Source organism: Centroberyx gerrardi, chromosome 10 (assembly GCF_048128805.1).
Source record: "Centroberyx gerrardi isolate f3 chromosome 10, fCenGer3.hap1.cur.20231027, whole genome shotgun sequence".
Lineage (NCBI taxonomy): Eukaryota > Metazoa > Chordata > Actinopteri > Beryciformes > Berycidae > Centroberyx > Centroberyx gerrardi.
Genome location: NC_136006.1, coordinates 2,281,169 through 2,303,668, shown reverse-complemented (window position 1 = coordinate 2,303,668; position 22,500 = coordinate 2,281,169). Strand labels below are relative to the sequence as shown.

General features: G+C 41.6%; 1 protein-coding gene across 1 annotated transcript in view; it reads right to left on the bottom strand.

Annotated features, from left to right (window-relative positions):
- Nucleotides 1–22,500, bottom strand: part of LOC139913434 (abl interactor 2) — a 50,652-nt gene that overhangs the window by 11,798 nt on the left and 16,354 nt on the right. Inside the window, 5 exon segments of the mRNA XM_078285966.1 lie at nucleotides 1,155–1,307; nucleotides 9,886–9,989; nucleotides 12,156–12,173; nucleotides 12,946–13,122; nucleotides 19,491–19,658. Coding sequence (XP_078142092.1) covers nucleotides 1,155–1,307; nucleotides 9,886–9,989; nucleotides 12,156–12,173; nucleotides 12,946–13,122; nucleotides 19,491–19,658 — 620 coding nt within the window.

The window sequence follows — 22,500 nt, the reverse complement described above, 5'->3', positions numbered from 1 at the left end:
TTCACTAGTTTCACATGTTCACTAGTTTAACAAGTTCACTAGTTTAACAAGTTTACTAGTTTAACAAGTTCACTAGTTTCACATGTTCACTAGTTTAACAAGTTCACTAGTTTAACAAGTTCACTAGTTTAACAAGTTTACTAGTTTAACAAGTTCACTAGTTTAACAAGTTCACTAGTTTAACAAGTTTACTAGTTTCACATGTTTACTAGTTTAACAAGTTCACTAGTTTCACATGTTCACTAGTTTAACAAGTTCACTAGTTCAACAAGTTTACTAGTTTAACAAGTTCACTAGTTTAACAAGTTCACTCGCTCACACAACCTTTAACAGGAAAACGATAATGGTATAAATTGTAGTAGCTAATGCTAACAGATAGCTAGCTAGGCTGTTAAAAGCTAAAATGTCTTTGCTTTCAAGAAACCCATTTATCGGTACGTGTTTTTCTTGGGAAGCAAAATAAGAGAAGACAGTATAAAATATTTAGATGAATATACGCTTTTCTTAAACTTTTTTAAGACCAAAGTTACAGAAAAAAATAGGACTTGAGGAGATTTTTTTCCCCAAAAAGATTTTTGTGAATCTGGCTCACTGTTTTTATCTTGATAAACTATCCAAGGACAAAATGTTTTAGCATTGCAAACTGCACTAGAACCATAACTGGAACTAAAACAGAGACAAATGAGGAACCAAAACTAAAATTCCACCTTAAGCATCACTGCTAGATCAAAGCACAGAGGAGACAACAAGTGGAAATACTGAGAAGGATGTGCTGAGAGAAAGGATGAAGCTAAAGCATCTCTTCGTTAGCAGTCTTCACTAGTAACTAATTTTGGTAAAATAAGTAACTTTACCAAAATGTTATCTTCAACACAGCTGTGTGTCCAGTTTGGGACGATGCATATTTCTGTTTCTTTTCAACACAACATATCTTAATAGCAGAATATCTTCCATCATTATGCGTTGCTATTAACTTCATGTTAGAAAAGTGAAAATGTTGCAAATGACGCAAAAAAATTAAAAATCTGATGTTCCAAACTAGACAGATGACTGTGTTGAAAAACCTCAAATACTAAGATGGAATATAAAGACTCTAATTCATTTAGAGCAGAGGGAGAAGCAGCTGGACCATGTTTGGACCCGGACCCGGCTACCTGTATGTTCGGGGCCGGTGGTTCAGAGTGGCGGTGCGGGCCGGACTGGGAAGCTGCCCGGCGGCCATATTGTTTCTGGTGGGGCTGGGGACATAGTCGTTGGGCACCACAGGGGGGCGCACCGGCTCCAGAGTCCTGTAGGGGGAGTTCTTCCTGCACATGCAAGAGGTGAGGGTGGGAACAGGGTTAAGTTACAGGTACAGGGAGACAAGTCTGCTTCTGGTGTCTGAGTCATTAAGCAGCGCCTCCAGTGTCCTGCAGGGGGAGCGCGTCCTGTACGGGACGGGGTTTACAGGACGGGACGGGGTGAGGGCTGAAACAAGAGAGTTTCCACACAGCTCCTATCGACCTGTAGGGGGTTTGCTGTTGTGTCACAAATCTGCTGCCAACCAGCGGCGTCTCCATCATGGAGGAACTTTGGAGTGTAACATCAAAAACTGGTCAGAGGAAAAATAGAAAATAGTATGTTTACCAATAATTGTCGATAGGCGAAAAAAGTGGGAGACAGGACTTTGACAAAGCAGATTATGCCAATATATAAAAAACGAGTCTCTCACTTTATTTCTAAAGTGTAGCAGTTCAATCTGATAAGGAGGTTATTTTTTTTTAATCAATGTATAGTTTCATTGTTTTAGTGCTATCATCAGAAATATTTGCATGTATGATTTTTTTTCCCTCAAACTAAACCTTGTTAGTCTTTAATGGGGTTAAGTTATTGCAAGCCCACAAAGGAAACATGCTTATTAATCATTTTCAAAAGCTAGGTATCCCCAAACCTTTAATGGGCAGTGTGTGCATTTGTGTCGGTGCCGTCAGCAGCCACCGGGGGGCGCTCTGCTGCTGCACACAGCAAGCAGGAGAACAGCCGGTGTACTTTTAGTATTAACCGTTCTCCTGTTCTGTGAGGCCATAGAAAATTAAAATCAAATGAAATGACATGTGCCATGAGAAGGTGATGAGTTTCAAAGTAGCATGGCACACAAATATAACGCCATTATTACTATTTAATTATACATTTTACATGAAGGCATGGTTCGGTCCTGTCCGGCAAACAGTGGAGAGAAACAGTGAAATCTGTCAAGGTTCAGATTAAAGGTCAGTGTGTGTTTCCTCCGGCTGTAGGAACAAAAAAGTCAATGTGATCAGACGTCATGGTTACAACATCCAGAGTACAATCACACTCAGATAGGAAGACACACAGGACTGGCTTCAGTTTGATACTTAAAGGACGAGTTTGTTTTTTGTTTTTTTCAAAATTCAAATAGTGAAAATATGACAGAATCAGGTAAAACCCTAAAAACGTGTTTACAAGAGAGAAAAACACAAGACACAATAAGACCAGTCACCTCAAAAACAGCTGATTAAGATAACAAAGAAAGCAAGTTTTTACTGTGTGTGTGTGTGTGTGTGTGTGTGTGTGTGTGTGTGTGAGCAGCTCTACCTGTATATATAAAATAATAACGATAACTTTATATGTATAGTACTTCTGTAAAAAAACAAGTATACAAAGTGCTTCAGACCAATAAGACACAAAAGTTATACAAGCACAGAAAAGGACAGTGGCAAAATAGATGCGTGTGTGTGTGTGTGTGTGTATAAATATGTGTGCATGTGTGTGTGTGTGTGTGTGTGTGTGTGTGTGTGTAATGACAGAAGGACTTGGCCTGTTGACTACAGCACGGTTCCAACCCAGCGCTAAGCTGTGTGTATGTGCGTTGTGTTTGCATATGCCTGTGTGTGTGTGTCTGCGTGCTTCCAGAGAGAGTGTGTGTGTGTGTGTGTGTGTGTGTGTGTGTTGCCAGGAGGACAGGAGGACTTGGCCTGTTGACCACAGCTTGGTTCCAACTCACCGCTAAGCTGCACATGGGACGAGTTCAAATACTGTACACTACTATAATATATATACACTACTATAATATACTGCTACTACTACTACTGCTGTGACTATTATTATTTTACTTATTCTATACTGTCTGCACATATTTCATATTCTTTATTCTCTTCTTTATTGTTAGTTCTGCTGTCTGTTGCACATCCTCTTTATGTTGTAATCCACACTTTCATACAAGTCTACTTAACATGTTCTAGTGTTGAAATTGTCAGTTGAGTATGTTTATATAACTCCCACTGACTCTACTCTTACTAATATTCTATTTTTCATTGTGTCCTTTTGGTATTTGCTGCTGCCCAGTTACACCCTGGGGAGGATTAAAGTTTCATCTCATTTGACCTTATCTTAATCTGCATTTTGTAGTATTTTTATGTGTTTTACTCACTTAAATCCTCAGGCAGTTTAACAACGTGGCATTTTCAGTATCTCCGGTGTTGCAGAGCAATATGTCACCCAATTAAAATTCAGTGTGTCGGGACAGCCGAGCGGTCAGCAGGTAACACAGCATGAGAGTTCCTGAACACACAGGAAGCAGGACGCAACGCTGACACAGCCAATAGGGGAGCTCGGTGGTCAGCCAATAGAAACACAGCCAGCTGGCTCGAGCAAGCCGAGCAACCTGGCTTCACACACACACACACACACACACACACACACACATACTAACATACCGGTACATGCACACAAACACACACACCGTCAGACACACGTACACAATTGTCCTGACTTGGATAGGAGATAGATGGAGCGTGTGTGTGTGTGTGTGTGTGTGTGTGTGTGTGTGTGTGTGTGTGTGTGTGTGTGTGTGAGTGTGTGTGTGTGTGAGTGTGTGTGTGTGTGTCCTGGGCTTGTAACTACACACTAACCCACCAGTAGTCATCTACTGAAGCCAGCGCACAGCGACAGAAGCAGGACAGACTGAAAGGACAACATGGTTCTGCAGCTCACAGAAGAACTGACCACTAGGGCTGGGTAACGTTTAAAAAATGACGATACCAGTACCAACACCAGTACCCTTAAAGTGAAAAGTGTTAAAGAGTTTATTTTGTACATAAATGACATATGCAGGGTATCAAAGATACTGAAATGTGTTTTATTTGCGGACGATACCAATATTTTTTGTTCTGGGGAGAATTTGCAGCAGCTTTTGGAGGTGGTTACGGCAGAAATGAGTAAATTAAAACGGTGGTTTGACATAAACAAGTTATCATTAAATTTGAACAAAACCAAACTTATGCTATTTGGAAATCGTAAAATAAACACACACGTACAAGTGCTGATAGATAATGTTAATATAGAAAGAGTATATGAAAATAAATTTCTGGGTGTGATATTAGACCACAAAATCTGCTGGAAACCTCATATAAAATATGTGCGAGCAAAGTTGGCAATGAACATAGAAGTAACTATTTAAGTTGTGTATGATGACACTGGGGTGGATAGTTGGACTATAAACAGTAAGTTCATTGATTAAGCTTAGCAAAGGGGTCGGACCAAATAAGTATTTTACTTCTTCCTACTCCATTTCGGACATGTAATATTTATTTATTTATGTTGTTTATTGAGAATTTGTTGTATACGTTTACTGTTAATTTTATTGGTTATTCTTGTTTTGTTTTCTTACGTATGTGTGTATATATATATATTTATTTATTTTTTAAAAGACAATTTTTTTTGTCTTTTTAACATGTTCGAAATAAATCTAAATCAATCAATCAATCAATACCGATACCAATAGAGTACTTCATTTGCTACCTTTTTATTTTTACGTTTTGGTGGCATCTCGGCACGCTGAACTGCCGACTCCGTCACACACACACTGCGCTCGACTTCACCACAGACTGTATGGGTTGTAGCTGCTGCGGTAGCGGGCCAATCACACGTCGCATTAAATCGAAGAACGCTTGCGGTGATTGGCTGCGAGCAAAACCATACAAATAGTTATTTTTTTCTAGATCTGTGTACAAAAAGTATCGAATGCAGGTATCGTTTGACTGGAGAAGTTTCGATACTACTTGGTACTGGGTTATTTCGGTCGATGCCTTAAAGGTTATCGAGTACCGATACCCAGCCCTAGTGATGACATCACACCTGCTCCCTCACCGCTGCACGGCTGCAGGAGGACTTCGGGGTTAAAGTCTTAATGCCGAGTGTTTCACAACAGATTTCAGAGCTGCTTGTTGTGAAGCAGCCGGGGCTCCCGGGTCGTCTGGCAGCCGCCGCTTAGCTGCTCCGAGGATAAAATCACAATCTGGTGAAGTCACTTTAGTCATTCAAAACCTTCCTATTCACTGGAGCCTTTGATTAGTGTGTGTGTGTGCGTGTGTGTGTGTGTGTGTTTTGCTGGGGGATTGGGGTGGTGGAGAACGGGCGTCGGGGTTTTCCTCGGTTTGTTTTTGACTTTCCCTGTGTATGAAATGTGCCGTGTAAATACAGTTTGACTTGACTATCCAGAGAAGTGGAAAACTGACATTCATGCACCTTGAGCATCACAGGGAGCTCTGATGCTTGGTGAGAGGATGCAGCTGTAACATAATGAGCACTGTAATGAATTCATATCTCCCAGCAAGTAATTTGTAATCACATTACTTCTGAAAAGAGTAATGAGTGGGACATTACATTTTTGAGTGACAGATGAATTTAACAAACTTGAGAGCAATAAATGACTGTTGGTTCCATTACTGCCACCTCTAAACCTCAAACATATAAAAAAAATAATATTAAAAAAAAAAATAATAATACAGTGCAGCTAGACAGGCTTTGTCTTACTATTCAACAGAAACAGATAAAGCTTTTTTCAAAGGCCATCTAGACTTAAATCGGCCAAATACATTATGTGTTGAAAATGCTGCATCTCTTTTATGCAAGTACTATGAAAAAAGATACGTTTTAAAGCTACGAATGCAGCTTTAAAATGCACTCGCAAATTTTTATGTAAAAATCCAGCCTGAACCTCTTCACACGCCTATCGTCAGATTGATTTTATCAAGTCTGAACAGCAAAAAAACCACATGGAAACCCATTTTTGACACATTTGTATGTGGTTTGAAATGCGATTCAAATCAGATTTCTACATAAGATCTCAGTCTGACCGCTCCAGCCTGTCAGAACGGTTTTCAAACTGTCCTTAACGTCTCTCACAGCGCGACACGTGATGCTGCCGTCACATCCAGAGCGCCAGAAACCAAAATGGAGAACGTGAACAGCAGCCTTTAAGTTGTTCTGCTGCGACGAGGACTTCTGCACCGCGACTCGACCGGCACAGAGCCAAAGATAATTGTCTAATAAGTCTAATAAATCTAATAATAAGTCTCCATTGTACATTTTGTTTTGGTTCCGTATCTGAAACACGTGCCGTCAGTTACCGTACGTACACACGCCGACGTCGTTACCATGACAACCGATGCAGATAGCTTAAAGGTGCCTGAACACACAAATCCAAACTGGTCACTTGCAAATAACAGTGTGGACGGTCAGAACTAAAGATCAGATTTGAGAAACAAATCAGATTTGCCTGCAGTCTGAACAAAGCCTTTGACAATTAATTTACTGACGTCACCACACAGGATTTCTGGGTAATGAAGTCCCTCAAACTTTCAGCTTTAATGTTCGATGTGATGTCATCACATCGAATCCAGAAGAGGAGCTGCTGCAGCACATCGCTGCTTTACCTGTTTGACTTGTATTGACTCTTCAGCTCACATGTGGATACTGCAGCACAACACTGTGGCTATAAATACACTGTCTTAATTAATATATAAAGACATCCACACTACAAGAGAGAGAGAGAGAGAGAGAGAGAGAGAGAGAGAGAGAGAGAGACAGAGAGAGAGACAGAGAGACAGAGAGAGAGAGAGAGATAATTTAACAGAAAGATAAACAGAAGGGAAGAGAGAGATGGAGAGAGAGACAGAGACAGAGAGAGACACAGAAAGAGAGAGAGAGACAGAGAGAGACACAGAAAGAGAGAGAGAGAGAGACAGAGAGAAAGAGAGAGAGAGAGAGAGAGACAGCTGGGTGACCTAGATCTTAGAGGAGAGTGAGTAAACGCAACAAGCTTTCACAACGCATGACGTTATTCCTTTGAGCACAGTGTGTTTCAGCGTGTGTGTGTGTGTGTGTGTGTGTGTGTGTGTGTGTGTGTGTGTGTGAGATGTCCCCCCCCCCCCCCCCCCCCCTCCTCCGGGTCAAAGCTGTAACCAGTGTGCCTCAGGACGCTCCGTTCTTCCAGAGGAGACGAGCCTCACATGTTAACACACTACACTGCATCTCCATGTCGGCTCCACACAGCGTCACCTGACAGACGCTCTGTGATTGGCTGCCTTCACATTACAGGTGGAAGAGGCCAAATCGGATTTTTTTTTTTTTTGCCTACATGTGACACAGATCAGATGTTTTCAGAGCAGCGGGAACACCAAAACACCTGGAATCTGATCCTTTTAAATCAGATTTGGGCCACATTTGGGGGGACTGAAGGGGGACTGAAGGGGGACTGAAGAGGGACTGAAGGGGGACTGAAGGGGGACTGAAGGGGGACTGAAGAGGGACTGAACGGGGACTGAACGGGGACTGAACGGGGACTGAAGGGGGACTGAAGAGGGACTGAAGGGGGACTGAAGGGGGACTGACGGGGGACTGAAGAGGGACTGAAGGGGGACTGAAGGGGGACTGAAGAGGGACTGAAGGGGGACTGAAGGGGGACTGAAGAGGGACTGAAGGGGGACTGAAGGGGGACTGACGGGGGACTGAAGAGGGACTGAACGGGGACTGAACGGGGACTGAAGAGGGGCTGAAGGGGGACTGAAGGGGGACTGAAGGGGGACTGAAGAGGGACTGAAGGGGGACTGAAGGGGGACTGAACGGGGACTGAACGGGGACTGAAGAGGGGCTGAAGGGGGACTGAAGGGGGACTGAACGGGGACTGAACGGGGACTGAAGAGGGGCTGAAGGGGGACTGAAGGGGGACTGAAGGGGGACTGGAGGGGGACTGGAGGGGGACTGAAGGGGGACTGAAGAGAGACTGGAGGGGGACTGAAGAGGGACTGAAGGGGGACTGAAGGGGGACTGAAGGGGGACTGAAGAGGGACTGGAGGGGGACTGGAGGGGGACTGAAGGGGGACTGAAGGGGGACTGAAAGGGGACTGAAAGGGGACTGAAGGGGGACTGAAGAGGGACTGAAGGGGGACTGAAGGGGGACTGAAGGGGGACTGAAGGGGGACTGACGGGGGGCTGAAGGGGGGCTGAAGGGGGGCTGAAGGGGGGCTGAAGGGGGACTGAACGGGGACTGAAGGGGGACTGAAGAGGGACTGAAGGGGGACTGAAGAGGGACTGAAGAGGGACTGAAGAGAGACTGAAGGGGGACTGAAAGGGGACTGAAAGGGGACTGAAGGGGGACTGAAGAGGGACTGAAGGGGGACTGAACGGGGACTGAACGGGGACTGAAGGGGGACTGAAGAGAGACTGGAGGGGGACTGAAGGGGGACTGAAGAGGGGCTGAAGGGGGACTGAAGGGGGACTGAAGGGGGACTGAAGGGGGACTGAAGGAAGACTGAAGGGGGATTGTGCACTCGCTGTCTTTGCCCCGAAACTATGGAACAGTCTTCCTCTTGATATCAGATTATCTGATTCGCTGATCATTTAAAAAAAAAAAAAAACGTCTTAAGACTTATTTTTATTCCCTTGCTTTCAATGGCTCTTGAGCAGTTATTTTTTGCTAAATACTTTTTTTTTTTTTTTTTAATTATGTCATCTTTAATTCTAGTTGTTATTGTGAAGCACTTGTAACCTTGGTTTTAAACGGTGTTATATAAATAAAGAAGATCTGATACAAATCAGACACGCGGCCATGTGACCTGAGTGTGACCGGTCAGACCGGAGCTCATGTGGTTTTCACTTCACACTCCATGATGCAGATCGCTGCTGCTGTCCCGCTGCGCTGGCTCAGTGCAGAAAAGGACGGAGGACAACAACAACATGGAGGTTCAGCAGACTGAGTCTCATCCGGACTCCTCTGCAAATATTCCTTCAAATTTACACTTGGAACGCAATTTCAGTTTCACCAGCTTCCATGATTTACTCTCTCGCAAGTGTGATGTCATTTGTTGTTGATTTGATCGTGTGGATCGTTTCACAGTGAGGTCCGCTCATACTTTTGCTTTTCAAACATGAATGAGAACAGGGGAGACAAAAAAAATAAATCAGATCTGAGCAAAAAAAAATCGGAATTGAGCATTAAAGCCTGTGATGTGAACTCTCTCTGTCCCATCAGGGGGGAAAGCTCCAACATTTGTTCCTCAGGTTCCCTAAAACAGCCAACATGAACGTGTGTTCAGACGCTGCTCGCTCCCGTAATGAACACGCTAACATGCAATGAAGAACAAAACAAAACACGCAAAACAATGAACCTGGGACATTTAAGAGATATAGATCATCTGGAACAGACACCTGTCCATCTGTGAATGAATGTGTGTGTGTGTGTGTGTGTGTGTGTGTGTGTGTGTGTGTGTTTCACAGCATATTCAGTGTTTTTTAACCCTGCAACATATTGAGTGACACATTAACAAGAAAGTGAACATGAAACATTTTAGACATGGTATATCATGACAGATTATTCAGAATGTCACTTCAGATATTCAAAATGGGATAAAAATAAAAATGACAACAAAAGATGACAAATCTAAGAAATACAGTAAGCAAAACATTTACTTACATAACACATTTTAACAGAAGAGAAACACAGAAACAACACAGGATGAGAGGTGTGTGTCAGAGATTGTGTGTGTGTGTGTGTGTGTGTCTGTGTGTGTGTGTGTGTGTGTGTGTGTTAGACCAGGTACATACCCTAACATGCCCTTGCCCGTCTTGGGAGGGCTGGGGGGTTTCTGGGTGGGGGGGTTGGATCGGGGCAGACCGCCTCCTAGCTTCATATTCTGCTGCCCATTTACCTGTGGAGCACACACACACACACACACACACACACACACACACACACACACGTCCAAAATCAATGTGTAGTCCTACGCTAGGCCTGAATACTTAACTATCGACACCATCTGTAACAAGTATTTGTAATGGCAGTAATCCACCTTTTTACACTGTTATTCACTTATTAAAAGTTTCTCTGAAGTAGAACTTAACATAAAAGCTGAAAATCTAAATTTTGAGAAAGGAATCACTCTGAACAGACAACAACAGTTTGTAAAGAGACATCGGAAAGTTAAAAGAGTTTAAAGAGCAACTAAACCCTGGACCACTTTTGTGGGTTTGCTGCCATCTAATGGTGAAAAGCATGCTACTGCAATTGTCATCTGCTATTGGCTGATCTTTGGTGCCAGATGGCAATTGCAATAGCATGTTTTTAACCCTTAGGTGGCAGCAAACACACAAAACTGGTCCAGGGTTCACCAACTCTTTAATGAAATGTATGTGACATGAGAGCCTTGTCCTGGGACGGACTGGGACAAGAAAATGGCCCCGGACTTTTTAAATAGACCGGCCAACATCCAGCCTGCGAATATCCCACCATCCCACCCCAGTGACGCATACATGAATACAGCAAGACTTAGTGTCACTACTTATAAGTTCACTTTATGAGACTTCATAATGTATATCATAATTCATAGTGCCACTGTGTGAAAAGACCCATATTTCTTACATTAATATTACCCACATGGGTAGGAGGGCATTCCCTACAAAAAGTAACACAAGTTGTATTCTATTCTACTCCTTTTTATTCAGCATGAAGAAGGATGTCATTTTCACACATCTGCGTGTCTTGTTTTGGGACAATACACACTTTGGCTAACCCAACCCCTCATTTTTTTATGCCTCAGCTTCCTCAATTTCTCTGGCCCACCTTTTCGTTTTTCGGGTTCCTTTCCATTTTGTTTTTCAAAAGTTTTTCTCCAAAATACTACTGTCTGATCGCGCTGATCGGCCCATCTGATGCTCCGTTCACGAGGGGTGGGGGCATCACTCATCTCTCTCTCTCTCTCTCTCTCTCTCTCTCTCTCCCCCTCTCTCTCCCTCTCCCTCTCCCTCTCTCTCTCTCTCTCTCTCTCTCTCTCTCTCTCTCTCTCTCTCTCTCTCTCTCTCTCTCTCTCTCTCTCTCATATGATCTACTTCCTCATGCCTGGAACAAACTTCCAGAAAATCTGAGGTCTGCCTCCACTTTACAATCTTTTAAATCAGGGCTTAAAACTTTTCTGTTCGCCCGGGCTTTTTAAGAAATGTAGGGCAACACTCATCTGCACTGGAATATTTATTAATTTTTATCTCTTATGTTTTCTTTTAAATGTGATTTTAATGCACTTTTCGAATCTTCTTGCACTGTCTTTTTATCTATGTCTTTATTTTGATTTTATTTATGTAAAGCACGTTGAATTGCCGTTGTGTATGAAATGTGCTGTATAAATAAACTTGCCTTGCCTTTCTCAATCCTGCGTTCCACATTCTGCATCCTTCTGCATCTAATTCTTCTTCGACCAAAGATTTTGGTTGTGAGCATAAAAAAATCGGTCTAGAACAATCCGATCGAAACCAAAAACCAGCAAAACCGCACATTGTGAGGGGGCTTTGGGTCGGCCGGCTACTTCCATGTCCAGTGGAGAAAACCCTGGGTGTGCAGTCACATGCTAACAGTTATGCAGCTTTTAGCTTTAATGTCACGTCTGATGTAATGTCTTGTGATTCAGTCATTATGTTGGCATAAATCTGCCACTGGCCTCCCTTGCACTAAACCAGTAACATGCTGGTAAATCTTGGCTACGGCTGGTAAGACTGTCCGCTCTACCAGTCACTTTGACAATTAACTACTCATCACTCTTTAGTTTCTGTTTGTCTGGCTTGTGAAAGAGTAAAAAAGTAATAAATGCCTCGTGAATTCTTGTATCTGCAGTGAATTAAAAGTTAGCTCCCAGCAGCCAGCAGGCCAAACAACTATTTTAACTCCTTTACCGTCCAAACCCTCCAGACGTCTCTAAAACCAGCACACGCATGCAGGCGGGTCTCAGAAATCACATCAACGGATTAAATGAAACTATGTCTGTTCACCAAATGCGGCGGTTTCACACAGGAGAAGAAGACACAGCAGTTCTGTTGTGCGGCCTTACCTTGAACCTCAACAACCACTTAACACGTCAACGAGGGGAAGAAGAAGAAGAGAGGAGGGGAAGAAGAAGAGAGGAGAGAAGGTATTGTGAGTGCAAACAACAACGTCAGCCATTAGAAGACACACTAGACAGAGAGAGAAATAGATAGAAAGCACAAGAGACTGAAAGATGGACGGAAATAGAGACAGAGAGTACTTCTATGAAACCACGCCATGCATTATTCAGCTCTGGTTTATAAAGTCGGGCCGGTGAGGACTTGCTTACATAAAACCTCCAGCCACGTTCAAAAAAAATCTGAATTTCTAAAACGGTGACTAAATACATGGATAATGAAGCTACTTGGCCTACTTGAGCATCTTACACTGCTGTGAGTGCACACACATTTAGTATCACACACACACACACACACACACACACACTGGTTACATAACTCTGAGTCTGTGATATACTTGTATCTCTTGTTGTTATTCTTTGTTTTATTATCTTTTCTTTGTATATCTGTATTTGTCTGTATTTATCCTTTATTTTCTGTATATTTTCTGTATCTGTTGTCAGGGCGCTGTGACCTCTGACCCTTGACTTTCTTACTAGGTCTGCACAATCAATCGAAAAAAGAACAAAAATTGCAATATCAACTACTTAAATTTGCAAATTGCAAAGAGTGGCGATTGCTCAAAATTGATCCTAAACATGATATTCTGCTGCTGAGCCCAATTTCTGACCTATTAATTTAATTGCACATTTTTAAATATATATATATTATTAGTAGTATTATTAATATTATTGCCACCTTGACTCCATGTCCGATGTCATCCAGGACGCTGTAGTCGATGGGCTTCCTGATGTAGCGCACCGGCCTCTCCGGATTGGCCGGAGCGATGATTTTATGCGAGCGGGAAGTGTTCTTATTGGTCGTCAGGATGCCGATCTCCCGCCTCGCCACCTTCTCCTTGTGTATGTCCACCGTCTGAAAGGAGAGAGGGAGAGAGAGAGAGAGAGAGAGAGGGAGAGAGGGAGAGAGAGAGAGAGAGAGAGAGAGAGAGGAATTTGATAACTATTATATGTGTTTAGCTGATGAATAAAACATAAAATACATTTAAAAAAGACAAATGATATAAACTACGAGCATGTAATATGCTATTGTGTACATGTGTAATATTTGTGTGTAGCTGTGTGTGTGTGTGTGTGTGTGTGCATGCAGACTCTTCCATGCTGAAGTCACATTAATATCACACCTGTGTACTTCTGGGGACAAATTTATTTAGGGCCAGACAAGTGGGATGAAATATAAAATACTCCACATGTTGCCATTACAGAGTCCAACTGTTGCTCTACTCAGAAGAGGGCTTTCAGATGATGTAATTCATCCTCTGGCGGCCATCTTGGAGGTCCACAGCTCAACAGTGGCTCCATGTGGATCGATGTGTTGGCCGTCTCAACAAGATTCAAGACATGGCAAATTTCTGTGTTGTTCCTGACTGTGAACTTATTTCATCCCTTTCATCTTGCTGTTAACACATCTGATTAGCACACTAGCTAACGTATCTAGCAGCAGCTAGCGTTAGCATGTTCACATTAACATCAGTGTGTTTGCCGGCTAGTTAGCTAGCTAACAGTTTGTTCAGGTGAACTGAGCTGACTCTTCTCAAGCTACAACTCAGAGTGGAAAAAAGGAAATGATTGGTTGCTCTATATCGTCAAACTAGGATCAAAAATGTATCGGGTGCTCTTGGAAAATGGGGAAAAAAAGAGCGCTACAAACAAAAGGACAGTCCAGGCGCTCCAAATATAAAAATATAACCACGAGGAAGAAAATACTTAAAAAGCCTTTATTGTAGTGGCTAAATCATTAAAAAAGCCAACATGTTTCGACCACTGTAGGTCTTCTTCAGGGCTTTAAAACGACAACTCAGAGTGTTTTGGAGTAGAGACTAGGGCTAAAGACAAGACAGTTTACTGTGTCACAGTAACCAAATCCACCTTATCACACTATTCACTTTTACTGAGAACGTTACTGAATGGATCTACAGCCACACCACAACAAGCTGACTCAGCTGCTCTCTGCTTCTAGCTGCTTCATACAGATTTACACTTTATTAACTAACAGACTTCTACATGTTCCTCCATCATGAGACTCAGCTGGGAGCAGATTTGAGACACAACTGCAAAGCCTCTATAAATAATAATTTTGAAATTCTTGCAGTACAAAAGGAGTTATGAGTTATACAATGAATACTACTGTAGGTCTAAGTACACAGAGACAGAGAATCCTGTCAGAGAGATAAACTACATCAGAACTGTGAATTGTTGCATTTACATCTGAACAGTTAAAGTGAATAGACGGCCATAATGATGACATTTTATTATGAATGGCTTTCTGACTAGCTTCTGTGTGTGTGTGTGTGTGTGTGTGTGTGTGTGTGTTGAAACGGTGCCATAGCGCTGTAAGCTCTGATTCCCTCTTGTCTGTTGTGATAAAGCCTTCTTGTCAGCATTAGGCTTCACTGTACATTCTCACAGAAAGGTCGGCCATTTTTATATTCGACCCTTCAGACTCAGTTCTTACTTCAACACTAATCTCTCACAGTACAACATTCTCCAGTGAAACCCTCCTTCCACTCACACACTCAACACACTGAGCTTTTCAGGACTGATGCCTTTAATAAGGATTACTGCAGTCCATTCAACAGTCTTTATAAAACTCCTTTCTTAACTTACCAGAACAGACACGTTTCTTACAAAAATAGTAGATTCAGTGTCAATGTTTGAATATAAACGGGTCTAACTGCCACTTTCACAGCCATTTATTTTAAACAATATAACCTTCGCAGAACACACATTTCTTAAAAAAGGATGAACGTATGAAGTAACCTGATTAGTGCTGAAACGATTAGTCGATTAATCATTTCGTCGATCAATATAAACTTAATCGATTAGAATTTTAGTCATTTATCAAGTGAAAATAACAAACATTTGCTTGTTGCAGCTTCACAAATGTTAAGATTTGCTGCTTTTCTCTGTTTCATCTCATTATTAAATGAATCCTTTGTGTTTTTCGGCTGCTGGTCAGACTGAGGAAGAAATCTGAAGAATCACTTTGGACTTTGTCATTTTTGACATTTTATAGACTAAATGATTAATCAAAAAAAGAATTGATAGATTAATCGATAATGAAAATAATCGTTAGTTGCAGCCCTAAACCTGATAACATGATAACAGACTTAACTCGTGCAATAAAACACCCGCTAAACTCATACTGCTGATACAATAAAGTACTGATTTAGATGCATTCTTCTAACATTGGATGGATAATTGAGAGTTTAATTCCTAAATGAAACATCTGACGTGAAAAAAGTAGCAGCTAACAAAATGATTGGGAAAACTACAGTAAAGACTACAGTACTTTTTAAAGGATAGCAGGTAATTTATGTCCTTAAATAAAGAACACTTTCATAGTTAGAGATATTGAATGAGGAACTTCACTAAATATATAGCATATAAACTCTTCAACTAACGCCATATTGTCCAACATATGGCGCAGCAGCCTTGAGTCTGTACTGTGCTTGTACTTACTGAATGTGTCTGTACATGACACACGGACACATTGTGTATTTTATTCATTTTAACTGTGTGTTACGTGGGTATTTCTGTTTGTTGGGTGATTGCTATAGAGCATGAAATGCAAGATGGAATTATATAGCATTATCTCAATTTAAATCCTGGCAGGAAAAGGCTCGCTGCACGAGGCGGCGGCCTGTGTGACAGATGCAGCCGAGTCTCGCTGAACAGAGAGCGGTAATTATGCCGCGCAATCACAGGCTCCGTCTAATTGGATGCAAACATCTGTGACATGCAGCTATTTGCTCTGAGCAGAAGAGACACAACAGAGTGAAACGCATCTCATTATTTCAGAGTATTGTGATTACAGAGCGCAGGGATTATTCAGAGAGACAGAACGGACTCTAACACCGAGAACTGGGATTTATTCCTTTAAGTCCACAGTGTCTGTTCTGTGAATGATCTTCTTTCAAATGATGACCCTCAGCGCCTAGAGCACATTTCATCCTCTGTACCTCATGTGTATGCTCATATATACTCATGCATTTTATTCGTTTTTAAATGTCTTCGTGGTATGACTGTGAGATCTGTTCCAGGCAGATCCCTCAGACCGTCCAGCTGTCCTGGGCCGGCCTCTTCAGCTGGTTGAAGTCTCTGAGAACCACTGATCCACTCTGCTCCTTTAAAGAGAATCTCAAAACATATTTGTTTAAAACCGCTTTTAATTAGTCACTGTTTTTTCTTCATTCGGGTTTGTCATTTTTGTAATTTGCGAATGTCACACTGTACTTTAGTTTTGTCTTTCACGTCTTCTTAACTGTCTAATCGTTTTTATTCTGCTTATCTGCTTTTCTCACTCTGTATTTCACCTCAGTTTGTCCTCTCCTCTATTTATTTATATCTATTTAAGTTTATTATTATGATGTATGTGTGATACATACATGTGTGTTTGTGTCAGCTGCAGCAGGTGATGTGTGGGTGCAGAGTGTTTCCTCAGCCTGTCTGGGCTGCAGGATGCTCAACACGTCTGAGTCTGAGTCTCAGGCTGCGATCTCACCAGTCGCTTTTCTGTTATTTTATTTTATTTATTTAACCTTTATTTAACCAGGAGTGGAGTCTCATTGAGATTAAAAATCTCTTTTTCAAGAGTGTCCTGGCCAAGACAGGCAGCAGCACAGTTACACGGCTGCAGACATAAAACAAACATATAACAATTTAAAACGAAAACAAAGAACAAATTACAGAATCATAGGATATCAAAAAAAAAAACACAAAAAAAAAACCTGAACCAGAGTGGAAAAACTGACTTTGTTATATTTTTGTATTTGGTTCATTTAGGTTCAAACTGACCAATTACAAGCCAAAAGGGGCTTGTAAAGAGAAGTCACATGACTCACAAGCAGCTTGCTTATTGGACACTATGGACTTGTCTGTCTCTTCTTCTGTGGTGTTCATACCAGTTAAGAACACATGAAGAAACAGCTGAATATGAGCATCAGTCCAGACTTTCCGTCTCCTTCTACCCATAATCCCTTGTGTTTCAGGGTGGTTTCCTGTAGTCGGTTGGATTAACGAACCGCACCGCAGTTCTCTTGTTAGAGGACTGAGACTCTCGGTGTGTTATTTGGTGCCACCAGAGTTCAAAGGTCATCGTTCTCACCTGGACAAACCGACTGAACTGAAGCAGGAAACACTGCAGAGTTCAGATAAACCCCTGAAAATACTGAAAATTTATTGTGATATGTCAAAGAAACGCACGGGCATCAAGACAAGCTCTTTTCGAGGCGACTCCTGCTGGTTGGGTATCTCATCATGTCAGAAACACAGAGCTGAATTCAGATTACAGAGCGAAGTAATTAGTCACAAATAATGGACTGTTAATTATTTAACACTTGTCAGAGTGACAGCAGGCTGTCTGTTCTACTGACAGAGCAGAGAACACAGAGAGGAAATATCTCCGCCTTTAATCATTTTTGCATAGTCTGTGATGTTTGACATCTTTTTAAGTGCAAAATCCTTTTAACATGAATTCTGGGCTGTTGCACTGATCTGAGTCCAGAGAGCAGAATGAGCTGCATGCATGATTACATACTGTGAGCTTCCACCCACAAGCCGCTCGCTATGACTAACAGCTCTCTATGCATTTATGCAACATACTGTATGTACCTATGCCTGTGTGTGTGTGTGTGTGTGTGTGTGTGTGAGCGTGTCCATGCTTTCAAGTACGCTGACACCCACCACCCACATCCCATATGTGGCTGACGGAGCTCTCTCCATGCGCTGTAGCTATAAAACTGGTTTGGTGAGTGTGTGTATCCATGAATCTCTGCTTCTGCATGTGTGTTTTCATCAGTGTATTCTGACCAGAACTAGATACATGCCTGTTTATGTAAATGGCAGAGGTGTGACCAAGCCAATTTGCTTGAGTCTCAAGTCAAGTCTCAAGTCTAAATGTAGAACAAGTCAAGTCAGAACAAATCAAGAGTCCAGTATCAATTTAATATGTTAAAGAAAACTAAATATCTAGGACTTTTCAATGCAATATGGTTTTAATAGGATAAAAACTTGGTAAGAGCATCATGAGTTTGATTTCTATAATCAGTTTCAACTTCAATAAATTCAATCATTCCATACAAATTCAGAAAACAGAATTTAAATTCAGTCGTCCGCTGGAACAAATCTCATCACTTTCAATCTGAGTCATTTACACAAACACAAGATCTCAAGTCAAGACTTTAGAAACCTTTTCAAGTCATCAGAGTACAAGTCAGAGTCAAGTCCCAAGTCACCAGAACCCAAGTCAAGTCAAGTCTCAAGTCTTCTCTTCATGCATCAAGTCAAGTCTCAAGCTGTTAAGACTGAGACTCGAGTCCAAGTCATGTGACTCGAGTCCCGAGCTCTTAATGGTAAATTTGTCTACTTGCTTGTGCATGTAACATCCAACATCCAGGTGAGTGTGTTCATGTCTGTTTGATTTCACATGAGGAACTCTTCACTTCCTTCCTACCACCGACTGAGATCTGCTCGACAGAGCATTCAACCCTGCATATACAAGTGTGTATATATTTGATTGGTGTACATTTATTTCACAAATTTGTGCAAAAATTTCTGACTTTTTGAAGGAGTAATTATATATAGTTTGTGTTGCATGTCTCTGTTTCGGTTCCAGTTTTGGTTCTAGTGCAGCTAAAATAAACTATCAAGATACTCCATCATGAAAAACAGCATTAATTGCAACAGTTAGCCCTATACTTGACACACACACACACACACACACACACACACTAAGAAGAAGACATTTAGTTTTTAAAAACTAAGGTGTTATACCTATAAGAACCAATAAACCAATATAATGGAACAATAGTGAAAAGGGAAACAACATTACAAGAAAAGCACATTTGCAGAAAGTCAGTAAGTAATAAAGTGTTTATCACGTTCACACCGTGCATCACATGTACCGACCCACAGGATGTGTGTATCTATCTCTGGTGCAACCAAACCAGGCTGAGTGCCTGTGTAGAAACCTGGCTTGGATGCATGAGGAAAGGTGGGTGGGTGAGATGAAATCATGTCTTCCCAATTTTCACATCTATAAATTGTCGTTGTTGTTAGGTGAAAACCAAGTATCAACTTTCCAGGAACTAAGAAAAACAGCCTTGATTTAAATGCATTAATCCAGTGGGGTTTTGAAATGAGTTAATACTTTCCGTGCAGAGAAGCGTGTAACCCTTCACACATGAAAAGAGAGATAGGAGGAGATACAGGGTGTGCACCGACCTGTGATATGTGGTTGACGGAGCTCTCCATGCGGCGGAGCTGCGACGCTTGGATGTCCAGCATCTGCAGCACGTTGTTGGCCAGCGTGTTGATGAGGTAGGCGACGCTGGCCAGAGACTGGGTGGTGTAACTCTTCGTCTCCTCCAGCGCCCTCTGCTTGTCCCCCGACTGCAGGGAGACAGGGAACAGACAGCGGATCGGATTAAAACACAGACAGGTCAACAGACAGACACATAGAATCTGTAGGAGAGACAGAGACAGACATAAAGATGCTGCAGCCATAGAAATAGAAAGGCATAGAGATAGATAGATATAGACTGACAAAGACAGACGGAGACAAACAGGTACTGCACACAGAGATATGAAGACATGAAGATAAAGAGATGGACAGAGATAGATAAATATAGACAAAGATGCAGAGCTAGACATAAAGACATAGGAACGTAGATGGAGATAGAGAAAGACAGACAGAGAGTAGTTCTTTTGACATAGATATAGACCTAGAGATTGATATGATCAGCTATGTCTAGCGATAGAATATAGATTGACTGAGAGAAAGATATAGAAATAGAGGTAGAGAAAGACAGACATTGAGATAAATAGAGATAGATAGACAAGTTGAGATAGACAGAAAGACAGAGACAGTGAGAGAAATACAGACAAGCCTAGAGATAGACAAAGACATATCAAAAGAGATAGACAGAAATAAACAGAGACAGAGGTAGAGATAGACAGACACTGAGAAATAGAGACAGACAGACAAAGAGATAGATCTAGAGGTAGAGATAGACTAATAATTAAGATAAACAGTGACAGACATATAGACAGACAGATGTGGAGACAGAGATATGATAGATGTAGAGACAGACAGAGATACAGAAAGACAGAGAGACAGTGACAGACCAAGAGATGTAGACATATCAAAAGAAATAGAAATAGACATAGAGATAGACAGAGATAGAGCTAGAGGCAGAAACAGACATTGAGATAGACAAAGAGACAGACTTTAGGGATAGATTGACGGAGGACAGGCTGGAGACAGAGCTTAAATTGCGTTTAATTCTGCAGGAATCAGAGATATTGTAGAGATATGTACTCATTTTGAAAAACTTTATTTGCAACAGCAAATAAAAAACACCAATACACTGTAGGGGGAAAAGCCAAATATGTCTGAACATGTCGTAGTCTCAGACAGAGGAACCATTGACTGTGTAAAAGAAAAAAAAAAGAAAAAGAAAGACCAACAGCGTCTGAAAATGCAAAATGTTTGTATTAGGGATGCACCGATGCCACTTTTTCAACGCTGATACCGATTACGAGTATGAAAGTTTAAGTATCGGCCGATACTGAGTTCCGATCCGATCCGTTACTTTTACTGAACAGTGCAGGCTTACTTCCTTAGTTTGGGGTCAATGGACAAAAATATTGAGATAAAATCCTTGTTTTTCCCTCTGTTTGAGAAATACAGGCTTCTATGTGCCACAAATGCATAAAATCAAGACAGTTTGCTTTTATTTCTTACATGTTACTCATGGCTTTCGGTATCAGATTTTAGTCTTGGGTAAAATCTCCGATACCGATATTCCATTTTAGCCTGGTATCGGCACCGATACCGATACCAGTATCGGTATCGGTGCATCCCTAGTTTGTATTGAGATAAATCTCTGATTTATTAAGTTGATGACATATCTATCTATCTATTGTTTATTGTTACTGTCATGTGGTGAAGTTTGGTTACTGTCATCTGAAATTGCTGACTGCTCTGGCAAAAAGGATTTTTGTATTTCATGCCAATAAAGCTCCTTTGAAATGAAAATTGAATTGAATTTGAAAGGCACAGAGCTGCAGATAAACACAGACAGTAGATACTGACATCAACAGACACAGAGAGACACGCACAAACATAGACATCAAACTATTTACCCTCATTAAATTATTCCACCTAATGGACTGTGATGCAAAGTGATGCTAATGAACAGCACAGTAGATGTAGAACGCTAATGAGTAGAAACTCTCTCCCGAAGGAAAGAACTCACCCTGGAATAACACTGACAGTACTGTACAGTGTGTGTGTGTGTGTGTGTGTGTGTGTGTGTGTGTGTGTGTGTGTGTGTGTACTTGTATTTCTAGGATTCAAGTCCTGGAAAGCGCAGTTCAGTTAAAAAATACACACTTGTAAGGATATTTTTAATCATTCCTAACAAGTAAACAGTAATTCAATTGAAAAGTAAAAAATCAAATTAGCTACCAGCAGTATAGCAATGCAACTGTGTGTGTGTGTGTCTGTGTATACATGTGTATATGTATGTGTGTGTGTGTGTGTGTGTGTGTGTGTTCATTTCCGCCCCAGTGTACTATAGGGTCACTTGCAGGTCGACTCTACACTTATAGTTTCCTAGTTCATTGTGTTGCTAACAGCTACATGATTAACTATTCAGTGGTCACACACACACACACACACACACACACACACACACACACAGAGAAAGGGAGAGATTCCTGTCATTCTGTGTGGTGGAATGTCACATTCAGCATTTCCAGGGAGAGAGAGACAGTGTGTGTGTGTGTGTGTGTGCGTGTGTGTGTGTGTGTCATTGTGCATCAGAATGTGTATATGCGTGTGTGCATGCAACCATTCATTTGTGTGTGTGTGTGTGTGTGTGCATATATATGTGTGTGTTTAATACAACATGGCCAGCATAGGGAGACACACTGATGTTCGAGAATGAGTGTGTTTGTGTGTGTGTGTGTGTGTGTGTGTGTGTGTGTGTGTGTGTGTGCTGAAGCGTGATGTAGGTCAGCGTAAACTCATTCATGCCTGAGGATGACGAGAACCACACCGACACCAATGTGTCTCTCACACACACACACACACACACACACACACACACACACACAGATACACACTTCCACATAAACATGAATAATATAGGAACACACACACACACACACACACACAGATACACACTTCCACATAAACATGAATAATATAGGAACACACACACACAAA